This window comes from Hydra vulgaris, chromosome 11, assembly GCF_038396675.1.
Source record: "Hydra vulgaris chromosome 11, alternate assembly HydraT2T_AEP".
Lineage (NCBI taxonomy): Eukaryota > Metazoa > Cnidaria > Hydrozoa > Anthoathecata > Hydridae > Hydra > Hydra vulgaris.
In genome coordinates, this window is record NC_088930.1 from 27912133 (window position 1) to 27924973 (window position 12841).

General features: G+C 27.7%; 2 protein-coding genes across 2 annotated transcripts; both read right to left on the minus strand.

The window, feature by feature from the left end:
- Positions 1-765: 765 nt before the first annotated feature.
- On the minus strand, positions 766-3658 carry LOC136086959 (uncharacterized). The gene is made up of 2 exons (XM_065809460.1): positions 3184-3658; positions 766-1484 (listed from the first exon to the last, which is right to left on the minus strand). Exons 1-2 carry the CDS (start codon positions 3656-3658, stop codon positions 766-768), a joined length of 1194 nt encoding a protein of 397 aa, XP_065665532.1.
- A 3986-nt stretch (positions 3659-7644) lies between these two features.
- LOC136087553 (uncharacterized) lies at positions 7645-12302 on the minus strand. The gene is made up of 4 exons (XM_065810654.1): positions 11610-12302; positions 11464-11502; positions 7882-7975; positions 7645-7777 (listed from the first exon to the last, which is right to left on the minus strand). The coding sequence occupies exons 1-4, from the start codon at positions 11710-11712 to the stop codon at positions 7678-7680; spliced, it is 336 nt and encodes a 111-aa protein (XP_065666726.1). The 5' UTR covers positions 11713-12302; the 3' UTR covers positions 7645-7677.
- Between the last annotated feature and the right edge of the window lie 539 nt (positions 12303-12841).

Genomic DNA, 12841 nt, shown 5'->3' on the forward strand with positions numbered 1-12841 from the left:
GGGCAACTAAGGTACTGGAACATAGCTACATGCCTAACGGTTGAAATTTGGAACACTTATTAATTAGTATCTTTTTTATCATATTCTTACGTTACTAGTGTGTTTTTATTTTAAAAAGATATTTTTTTTTTTTTTTTTGCTTTCGTATATTTAGTTTTATTTTTTTTTGATGTAAAATATAACATTTTTGATCAATAACGTAAGTTATTGAAATTTTACCCTTTCATGCATATGAAACTAAAAAATCTATTTTCTGTACCTCTAGCTGTGTTCTAGAATATCTTTTTAAACTTACTATGTTTAGCAACTTTTTCTAGTTTTTCGCGTAAATTTTTGTTTTCATTTTTAAAGCGATGTAAAACATAAATCCATTTATTTAATCAAAAATTGAAAATTACAAATTTTTATCATTTCAAAAAATTAGGTTAGGTGTCACCAGTGCCGGCCTTAGCTTTTTTGATAGGTTGAGCAAAACTTGTGAACGCGCCCCTAGGTATATATGGGTGGATTGTTACCATTAACAACGAGACCAATGCTCTAAAATGATGAACAAGAGTGCTAAAGGGAATATATAGTTTAATGCAAAGAGATCCATATTGTTATAAACTTAAACTTTTCATGATATGGGTTTATAGAAATGAGTGACTAAATAAATAGACAACGCAACGCTGCTTTTAAAATAACAAATGTTTTTATTAAACATATAATAAATCCTCTAACTATATAAACAAGAGTTATTAAATTTTAAAATGTAACTTTTCTAGCTTATTTGTCAGCGAAATCTCTTATCAAACTAAAAAAATCTAAATTTTCAGCTATTTCTGGCTCGATTGAAATCATAGATAGAGAATTAAGTCGATCTTGCAACATGGTATTTCTTAAATATGTTTTGATTAACTTCAGTTTAGAAAAACTACGTTCTCCAATAGCAACAGTAACAGGTAGTGTAAGAAGAATGCGCAGAACAATCCATGTATTTGAATATAACTCTTGTAGACAATGTTTTTTAATAAAATTCAGTACAAAAAGTGGTGTCATCTCTTTTGTATTTATTTCATTTTCAAAATTGCTTAATTTATCTTTAATAAAAAACTGTACACTTATTAGTTCGTCGCATAGCAAAGCACCATCAATTTCTGATTTTGTATTTACAGTTAATTTTTGTTGTAATTGTTTACACAATTTTAAAAGTTCATTCTTGATGGGCAAATTATCCAAATTAAATAAAAAACTCCATATATTTACATATTCATTAAGTTGTTCAAATCTTTCATTTATTGACGACAGACATGTATCTAATAAAGGGGTAAAAAATGTCCCTTCAAGTTTCTTCCCGGGATTTTGAATTGGTTCGTCAGCAACATTTTCATCATAATGACGTTTCACTCGTCGCACTCTTTTAGGCGGCTTAAATATTGGATCGATGTTTAAATCTTCAGCTAACTCTTTGGCATCAACCGTTGCTTGTTTAAGGTGGTAGACCACTATGAAAAATCGAAAAAATCATTTTTTCAATTTTAAAGTTTTTAAGTAATATAATTATTGTAGATTACGAATTTCATATTAGTTTTATATAAAAATAAAGCTAACCCTATTAAAAATCAGTTTTTAATAATGCGGTTTAGGCATTTTCATAAATTTGTCCGTAGCAACGGATTGTTTATTCTGTTGCTATGTAGCAAAAAAGGAAGTTATCCAACAAAATACCATAAAATTAAGACAAAAAAACTTCATTTGTGGTGACTGCTACTCTAAAACTACTTTTTGTTTATTATTAAATGCTTTTGGTGCAGTGTGTTACATGGTTTTTAACGGATTTCTTCAGTAAATGTGTAATTACTTTACAACAACCACAACTTTCTTCGACTAATTTTCTGTCTTCTATACTTTGGTTAAATAATAACTGAAATAATGGGAAATAAAGATAAAAGAAATAAAATAAGGTATAGCAAGAAACGCAGTCTCTTCAGAGGAAACCAACATAAACCATCAAACGTTGTAGCTGAAAAAAATCTATCTAATTTAGAAGAATTATAATTCAAATGTAGCTCTGCAAAAAAAAATGAAGATATTGTCATCCTGTCAATTGTCACTTTTTATTTATTTACTATAAACAAATGTTTAATTAAGTTGATAAGACATAAAATTGAAACTAAATCGCAAACCAAAAGAAAAACTTTTTTTTTCATGTGTTTTTTTTTTATGTGTTTTTCTCAGTTCTTTAAAATTCACGACTTTGCGGTAATTATCTCTTGATTCTCTTTACTGATTTTCATAAAATTTTCAGGAGTTGTTCCTTTAGTTATTATGGATGTCCCCTACCACTTTTATTGCATTATGATAATTCGATAAAAAGATATTAAAGTTCAAATATGGTCAAAAATGCCCCTTTTTTGTTTTCGAAGTCTTTTTTTTATTTAAAAAAAACTGTTTAATGTTTTTCTTTTGTTTTGGTACAGGATCTTTTTCATTATATTAAAAGCAAGTCTGAAAAATTTCAAGTTGTGACCATACATAGTTTTTGAGTATTCACCGCAACAAAATAACCCTATTTTGGGGTTTTCAGGACCAAATTTCTTAATCCATTTAATAATTAAAAAAAATTGTCATTAAAATGTAAATTTTAATCAACTTATATAAAAATAATTTTTAAAATGTAATTTTTGAAGGATATTTTTTTATTAGTGGTCAACCACCTTAAAGCCAAACGTTCTGTAATTTTCCAAAAATGTGTTGCATTTTTTCAACATTTCAGCGCACTGTACTAGATCCATGTCGTTGGCTTGCATTGCTTTACTAACAACGTTTATTTGGAATAGTACATTGTACCATGCAATTAAAGAAACTAAAAAACTATAGTCTTTTAATTGTTCTGCTAATGTTTGCGCTTCGTGTGCAATATCGGGAGTTTTGGTTTCAGTTTCATATATAGTAATTAAAGCATTATGTACGCTGCTTATTTGGTATCGGATGGCTTTGAGGCTCTCAATTTTGGCTTCCCAACGAGTGTCGCATAATCGTTTAAGAGTGAAGTTTGTTGTATGACTAAGTAAAACATTCCAGCGTGAAGTTGATGCAGAAAATAATGTGAATAATCTTTGTATTATGCCAAAAACGTTAATGGAATTTAGTGAAGACTGCGCTGCGTCACAAATAACCAAATTGAGAGACCTATTTTTTTACCTTTCATATTTGCACCGTTATCGTAACCTTGCCCTCGACAAAAGCTTATATTCAGTCCAAAATCTTTTAAAGCTCCAATTATGATTTCTGTTAAACCAAGACCTGTCGTGTCGTTAACATTGAAAAACCCAAGAAAGTGTTGATTTATTTTTATAGGATATTCTGATATATTTACAATTCTAATCGTAAGCGAGAGCTGTTCTTTGTGAGATACGTCAGGAGTGCAGTCAGCAATAATAGAATATGTACTTTTTAGAGCTTTGGATATAATTATGTTGGTTAATTTTGATGCCATTATATCTATCATTTCATTTTGAATGGTTTTTCCACAGTAATGATCAGAAATATTTCCTTTAAGAGCTAGCGTGACGTGGTTTAACATGATAGGATCAAATTTAGCGAGTAATTGTACCAACCCTAAAAACTTGCCGTTATTAACTGCAAACAATTTATTAGAAGAACCTCTGAAGGCCATATTATTTGTTGCTAAATATAATAGTAATGTTCATCAATCGTTCAAGAACACTTCGCCACCTTAAACTCTCCTTTTCGATTAGTTTTTGTTCTTGTATATAATTGGCGCCGAGAAAGATACAAGTAAAAAAATGAATTAAAGTCACAAAATATATGCTATGATTGAAAAACTTTTAATCAAATTATTAATTTTGCATAAAGAATTTTTAACAGTGTAATAATACAATAAATAAATTATTTACAGAAATAATTTTTATAAAAAAAAAAAAAACATTCGAAAAAATTTAGGTTGACTTATTTTTTCCATTTATTATATTGTTAAAGTTTGCATACAACGTTTGGCGCCCTTGGGCGGCGCCCAGCCTCGCTCCCCCCCTAAGGCCGGCACTGGGTGTCACCCTAAGTTAAAAACTAGTCATTGGAGTGACACCTAAATAAAATAAACAAACAAAAAAAAATTCAACAGTAATATTAACAAATGAAAGCAAGTGTAAATTATATTAATTATAAAAAAATAATGATGAAGCTGTAATAAATTAAATAAAAAGACAAAAAAATATGAAAACACTCAAAAACAACTAGATAAAGTAACCCGTAAAATACGGATCTAGTTAGTATTTGGTAACACATAATTCATAAGTGAATAATGATAACGGAATCAAATTTCAATAGTTTCGAAGTATATAGAAACCCTCTAATATTTTGTATTCTCTTTCAACTTAAGATTTTTATAACTAAAAATGCCTTAGAACTTGATTTATTTTGTCAACCTCAACCTTTCGTTTTTGGTAGATATAAACACTTAGTTTATGATTAAAAAGGTAACATGTTAATTCTACAAAACTGTAATTATTATAATGGCCCGTGCCGAAAATCGGCACTATATTTTAAAGCCTTTCTCGCAAAAAAAACTTTTAAAACGGGTCAGTTGACATTCAGAAAATACTAAAGAACATGTACAGGGTGTGTCCACTCAAAAATTAAAAAATTTAAACATAAAAGCATACAATCTGAAGTTTGATAAATAAAAATATTAATATAAAAATAAAATAGAAATAAATAATCTTGAAAGATCAATGAATGTTTACAGAATACTAAAAAGCAAACATTTATTGATAAAGTTTTTTCCAGCATCTACAATGCTAAAAACGATATTTTTTCCAATTTTTCCAGCATGTCTTTCTAAAACAGCCTTTTCCCCAGTTTTTCCAGCAGAATGGACACCCTGATGTAGTTATCGTTGAACACCCCATATATTTACGACCATAAAGATTACGGATCAGGTAATTAGGAATGGCCTATGAAACATATTTACTTAAAAATAGACCTAAAAAATAAAAGCAATTTTATTTAGTTAAATAAGTTAATCTAGAAGATTTAGTGCAGGTAAGAGGATTAAAAAAAAAAAAAAAAAAAAAGAAAAAAAAAGAAATTCTATTTACAAACAAAAATAATTTACCAAAATATGATACAAACAAAATTTACAAAGATATAATACAAAAAGTACAATATAATACAAAATATAATACAAAAAAGGAAAATAAAATATAATGCATAAATTGAAAAAAAAACCACACCTATAATTAGTATTTTGTAGAATTAAAACCTACAAAATACTAATTGTAGATGAATGTAACCCCCCTTCTTCTATTGCGGCGCTCACCACTACCTCAATGGAAGAAGGGGTAGTCCTGTCCACCATTTCGGACCCACACCACATGCGCTCTGTAGGATGTGGGTCCTTCCCGCTAAAAAATGAGGCGTTGATTTGATGTTGATTCAATGTTTCTCGTCAACATTGATTCCATATTGATTTTTTGTCCAAAATGTTAGCCACTTATCAACGTTGATTTGGTGTTTACAAAAAACGTTGATCGAATGTTGCTTTTCAACGTTTAATCAACAAACATTTTTTCTGGTGATTCAACACTGATTTTTATAATAGTCGACGGCATTTTGATATCGCTTTTTGATGCATATATCAAAAAAATATATATCAACTATTTACGATATATATATATGTTTATATATCTATATATAAACATATATATATTTCGTAGTTGATATATATTTATATATATATATATATATATATATATATATATATATATATATATATATATATATATTATATATATATATATATATATATATATATATATATATTTAAACAACTTTAAAATGTATTCTACAAAATAGAGTGCTCAATGTTCTTAGAAGAACAGAGCAATTATAAATTAGTAGGAAATCACTAAACAAAATTTTTTTTTCATTTAACACAGTGTTTCATCAATAAAAAGACACATAAGAAATTCTGTCATCAATAAAAAAAAATAATTATTTATGTTGTGTCTTTTTTTTGTTGTAAAACTGTGTTAATTTAAAAAATTTTTTTTAAGTGATTTTCTAATAATTTATAATTGATATATATATTATGTATGTATATATGCACATATATAAAATATTTATATATAAAATTTATACATATTGCTCATATCTTAATTTGTTTTGTAAAAAACAGGCTGTAAATAAAGGATTTAGCAAAAAATTTATTGATAGAGCAATTAAAAGCTAACTCAAAAGAATAATGAAATAAAGTAGGCACTGCGTTAAGTAAGAAAGTTTTTTATTGAATTTAACACAAAATTTACATTTTCAAACAATTTATTTAGCGTTTGCAGCATTGTTCATTTTTAAAACTTTTTGATTGAGTCGTGTTCCTGATTGTCTTAAAAATTTCGAAATGCCTGATCAACCTTCGCAAATTTTTGCACCATGATGCTGTCGTGTAATCGCATCTAAATCAAAAATTCAAATCAAATTAAAAAAAAATCAAACTGCAGAAATTATAGCAAATAGTTACATAAATGACTGACTAGGGCAAACAAAATATATTTCCTGTAATAAAAAAAATCTAAAAAAATGCATAAAACCATTCTAACCCACTGTCATATGATACAGGGTGTATATTCTAAAATTTATCTTCAATGAACCACCAGAGACATTAAAACAGGCCCCAGCATCCTCGCTCATCAACAACTTTCCAAAAGCAAAAGCCAATTTAAATGGAGTATTACCTCCACAACGACTAAGAGAACTCATCTATTATTAAAAAAATAAAAATTACTTAAGGGTCAGAATACATATTATGTTCATTCTATATGAATGAAATTTATATTAATTTTCATTAAATATTAATCTTAATTTCAATACATGGATTTTTAAAATTGACTCTTGAATCACTTTTCTGATTTGATTCAAAATTTTGAAAATTTGTGGGGGTATTATGCAATCCTTGATATTAAAATAAAAAGCAATAGTAGTACCTTTTTATCTATTTTTGCCATCCAACTCAACGCAACTTTTTGAAAATCTTAAAAAAAAATGTAGTAAAATAAATAATATTGTTATTATTTATGTAAAATATTTTGTAAAAAATTAACCATGAAAAATTACCTAAATGGAAAAAATAAATAAAACTTTGATTAACACATTGAAATGTACATTCTTAAAAATTTTATTTACCTTGGCAAGACAAATGTCTTTCTCTGCTATCCTCTTTATCCAAAACACAATTTTTAGAGCCATTTTCTACCTAGGTATAGATAAATTATACCTACAAAAATTAAACAAAATTTTTAAACATTATATAGTGATTTTATTTAAACTTGTCAACAAAATTATATTCTATAACATATAGTTCTGATTTCTATTAATTTTTTTACTGCACACGCACACAGATTTTAATTAGAACAAAAGCAACATTAGGACTTTTTTTTTTATCAATATATTTGAAGAAAACATCATTTTCCCTTGAGATAGATTAGTTTCTTTCGAGAAGTCAATGTTATTTTCAGCAACTGAAAAGCTTGCTATTTCACTGTGTAAATGGGGAGTTGATATTGATTTAAAAACATTTATAATTCAGTAAAAAAATAAGCATGTTTATTTTAACAAACCATTATATTACTTTTACAAAAATAGTTAACCTGCTATATTTAGAATCACGTTAGATGTTCTTTAGCTATTTGAGCTATCAAAAAAATATCTTCTGTATAGTTCTTCATCACCAACCACAATATCTTCATCACTTTCAGAGAATGCCATTGCCGTCTTTCTCCTTTAATATAAACTTTACTTTTTAAACAAAAACAGTGCATGATTTGTGTAATTCTTTATTGCAAAATTATTTATTTATTTAAAAATAATTTTAGTAAAATTTACTTTTGCTTTGTCCCTTTTTTCTCTTCGGTGTCAGTTTCAATTTTTAAAGTATCTGCTGTTTTCTCTAAGCGTGACTGAGCTTTTTCATAAAAATCTAAACACAAATCTATGTACGTAAAATCATTTATCGATATCTAATAAAAAAATATAATTGAAATGTTTGCGGCAAAAGCAGGCGCTATGAGAATGGGGTGCAGTTGGTGCACCGCATAAAAATTAATGAATTTTAATGAAAAACCCATGAAAATTAATGAATTTTTTAGTTTTTAAAAAACACTGAAAATTTAAAAAAAAAATAAAAACATTGTTAAAAAAACTTTTTTTTATAAAGACTCCAAAATAAAAATGTTTTTGTCAACGATTAAAAAAATTGTTAAGAATCTTCTTTAAACATTCTAATGACATTCAGAACATATAATTCAAACAAATGCCTGTTGGAATATTGGATTTAAAATAAGTGATATTAAATGAGAGAATAGTCATATTGTAAAGGGGGGCCCAAAATAAATTTGCACCAGCACATGTTTATCCTCTCCAGTGCCCTGGTCAAAACATACAGTTCAGTATCTAATTCAATTTTTTTACATTTTTTTATAGTAATATGCAAACCTAGCTGGGTATATCTTCCAATCAGAGGTTGGTGCCTGCAAGGTTGTGACAGCTTTACGAATCGCAGCTGAACTTTTAAATAAATGCCAGAAGCTTTTCCCATCATTTTTCATCCAACTTTTAGTAATCACTACCACTACTTTAATTTTTCCATTTAAAAATTAAACAATGGCAAATGACATTTCAATATTCTGGTGCAATTTAATTCTAAACAATCTTATATAAGTTACAAAATAAAATTAACAATACATTAGAGATTAAAAACAATGAACTTTGTAAAACGCTTTTTATATTTATTAATGTAAAACACCAGCGTAAATATTTTATTATTTCTATAAACATACCAGGTATTTGTTTCACACAAAAAATTTATAATATTTAATTAAAATGCATTAAACTCACTTTAATTTATAACAAATTTTACATAATGACACATGCACAGACATTCTTTAAAAATTGATGCTCTGCAAGTATAATCAAAATTTGTGTTTTAATTCAAGAAATCAGTGATCATAAGCAATATCACAATGTCTACGCTGAAAAAAAAAGCATAACCACCTTTTTGAAGAGATATCATCAAGCCTTTTTTCAAAAGTTTTTTTTTTCTCTCAGAAAAATTGTTTTTAGGTTGGCTAATGAATTTACATAACAATTGTCTAAATAAGATGTTTCAAAACAATTAGGAAAAAACTTTCGAACTGAATGACGATTTAGAGTGTTGCATTTTGCAAGATCTACCAAAACCTCTTCTACTAAAATAAACCCTTTGCCTTGAATGACATAAACTCTGTCTCGTAGATTTGATGTGATCTTTTTATTTACCACTTGGACAGAAATTTCTTTACCATTCCTTTCTCTAAGAAAAATATCCAACTTTTTTCTCTCATCTAATTGATTCACTTTTTGGGCAACAGTCTGCTATGATTTTCGCACCATTTTTTTAATTCAACCCAAAAAGTTTTCAAAAGGAAAAGCTGCTAGATGATCAAGACTCTCCCCAAAGTTAACACAATCATCAGCTAAATGAATCATGCTATGAACATTGTATGTTACCAAGATCTCCCCATACAAAATTTGTACTTCTCTAATTAAACCATATAAGCAACTGTTTAGCAAATGCAACAATTCATTTTTCACCATTTTATCAGAAAGCAGTATGTGCATAGCAATTGAAAGAGAAACAAATAAGTCATAGTTTTATTTATTTTTCCTTTTTGAAACAACAGGTCCAGCATAAAGCAGAAAGAATCAAAACTCTGTTGCTTTTCACTTCTCAAGTTCATTTAAAGAGTGTGGTCTACATTGAAAATTGGATGGTGTATAACTTCGTAAATTTATGAGTTCATTTGAAATACTGTCTTTAACAGATTAACTTATTCTAATACATCGGGGACCTTTACACCAGTTTATTAGAAGTTTTTTATTTACCTCAAGACATATAAGGTGCATATAGTCCAATGGGAATCCAGTTACCATTGGGAAATTTAACTGAGCAAGCGGAGAAAGACTCTTGTCAAGTTGGTGACCTTCTACTTTATACAAATTATTTTTAAAAGCCATGTCAGTGCGAAGTTTAATAGTCACATGCAGCTGTTTATACCCATTAGTTTGAAATTTTTCATATCAAGAATAAAATCTTCAAAGTACTCAACAGCATATGGTTCTTTTCTGTTAATTGTAAATAGTATAGGCCAAATGGAAGTCTTTATACTATTGTACATAGGTGCACCATCAATACTTACAATTAGATCAAGCTTTTCCTTATTTCCAACTGTTGATATATAATAATCAATTGCACTTTCAACTCTAAGATATATATAATCGCCTCCACTGACATATAAAACATTAACTTTTTGAAGAGATTTTTGTAATGTCTGCCTGCATTTTGGTATAGATGGAGTAAATTTATTTAAGTGAAATAAAAGTGCATTTAAAGCATCATATTTTATACAGTATTTTAATGACCACTCATATAAAAAATCTTTTGTTGAAGTGAGAGTATCAATACTACTGTATAAACTACTTTCAACTGCAATGTTGTCAACATCACCATAATAAGATTCAACTTTACTTAAACAAAATTTATTTTCAGGCAAAGTGATTGAAAACATAAATATATCGCTGTGCACATCTTCAAAAGAAATCAGAAAAAACCAATTTAAATTGCATTTTGTACTATATGATTTTAGTTTGCAGTCAGAATTTATCAGGCAAATACTTGCAGTCATAAACATTACTAGTTTGCTATGATAATAGCAATGTTATTATAATAAGCATTAATAAGCCAAATTGCTGCTAAGTTGTGACTTTTTTATTTTAAATTGTTAAAATTTTTATATTAAGATGTTCTATTATCCTCAAATAGTTAAAGAACTACCCTAATTTCATTAGAATAATATTTATTCAAGAACTGAAAATATAATTACTTAACAAAATATATGTTTTTCAATAAAGTTTATATTCATTTCATAGGTTTTATCAATCCATTTACTCTATCCATCTATAAAGGTTTTAATTATATTACGGTACCGTAATATAATTAAAATTTGAACAAACGTTTATTACCACCAAAAATAACAAAAAAATCCCAGCAGAACATGCTGTTTGCTCAGCAAATTGCTGTTAGTAAACAGCTCAATAAATTTGTTTTTTGTCAACAGTAAATCAACGAACGCTCAGTGTTTGTAAATAAACGTTGATTTGCTGTTGATAACATTGCTGTTGCTACAACATCCATTTATAGTTGATCGCCGTTGATCGCTAATGTCAACGCAAAATCAATGTTGATCAACACCAAATCAACGCTTCATTTTTTAGAGGGTTTGTGACACCTCCTATATTCGATAAATGCCTGGTATGATAAATCTGAAACGAAAATAAATGTTATCAAAATAACAATTTTATAACAGAGCAATATATGTAAGTGTAAAGATGACACAAATACAATAATGTGCAAAACTGCAAGCCACTTACCATTAACTGCAGCAGCAGTTTCTGTTGTTGATCTGGATTCTAATAAAAAATTTAAATTACTTCTAATATTATACAAATCTACAAATTTTGAAAAGTTTTAATAATAAACTTTATTATATAGTGATAATAATCAAATCTACATTTACCAAGTGTTGTTGCTGCTACCTTTACTATAAATAAATAAAAAGAATGGATGAAATTAGTTATTATACTGAGGTAAGATTGAGGTAAATTATGCTGAGTCAGCATAATTTGTCTAAAATCTTACCTCAGCTAAAACAATAATATCTTGACTAAAATACGGACTAAATATACCATATTTTTCCAAATGATAGCTAAATAGTTGCTCCAGGGCTGGAACTAAAATTTTTTCCAAATGTTGAAAATAACTAAAATGGCAGCACTAAAACGTGCAAAAATTGATTTTTTGCATGTGTCAGTCTGACAAAATACATTCAAACTAACTTTTATTTACTTGTATTAAATTTTAGTTCCAGTCCTCATAAATAATTCTAGTTCCAGTCCTCATAATTCTAGTTCCAGGGCTCATAAATAAGTTAATAAATATTCTGCGGAAATTTGATGACAAAAGCTTTATACAAACTGAAGATATTAACGTTTTCGTGAGAAAAGCATATTAAAATTACCAAGTCTTAAAAAACACATTTAAAATAAACAAACATAAAAACGAAGATTTTTTAAATTAAAAGTTACTAAAAACTGCGACTAGCGTAAGAGTTCACATCATCTCTCCATTCCAATGTCTACATAACTTTTTTTCATCGATCTTAATATTTTCTCTTCAATTTTTAATAATAAAAGTCGATTTTCCTTGACATATTTGTAACCGCTTTTTTAGCACATTTTTTAAAAATATAATATTTTGCAGAACAGTAGAAAAGCATAATATATCTAACACTAAGAAATAATTCAAAACTTCAAGTGGAAATTTTCAAGAAGTTAAACGAATAAATCAGTTGTTTACACGGTTGCTATGGCGTTGCTAAGGGACAGGAAAGTACATTGACAATAATAAATGTATTTTTTGTTACTTTTAAAGCACATGATACTAAAAATATATTATGAACTTTGTACTTCAATGTTCAAAAAAACAAAATTAAAAAAAAATTTTTTTTTTTTGATTTTTTACCCAGTGAAAAATAAAACCGCGTCCCACATGGTTCCGCGTGGGATTGATGGGATTTACGTGGGAAAGATCTTCCCATGAGGTATCCATATGGAAATTTGTCACCTTAAACCCATGTGAGTAATCCCACATGGATTACATGTGGGAACCATATGATATTTACACACATGGGAAATCCCACGTGGGTTTCCTGTGGGATTTGCATGGGAATTAATTTGAAAGCTGGAAACT

What these genes read in the sequence shown, in the direction of transcription:
- LOC136087553 (XM_065810654.1), bottom strand. Translation starts at nt 11,712, where the DNA reads ATGCTGACTCAGCATAATTTACCTCAATCTTACCTCAGTATAATAACT. An exon ending in GGTAGCAGCAACAACACTTG is followed by an intron (nt 11,503 to 11,609) that starts GTAAATGTAGAT and finishes ATTTTTTATTAG; the next exon opens with AATCCAGATCAACAACAGAA. An exon ending in AAAAAAGGGACAAAGCAAAA is followed by an intron (nt 7,778 to 7,881) that starts GTAAATTTTACT and finishes TTTATATTAAAG; the next exon opens with GAGAAAGACGGCAATGGCAT.
- LOC136086959 (XM_065809460.1), bottom strand. Translation starts at nt 3,658, where the DNA reads ATGGCCTTCAGAGGTTCTTCTAATAAATTGTTTGCAGTTAATAACGGC. An exon ending in TAACGGTGCAAATATGAAAG is followed by an intron (nt 1,485 to 3,183) that starts GTAAAAAAATAG and finishes GATTTTTCATAG; the next exon opens with TGGTCTACCACCTTAAACAA.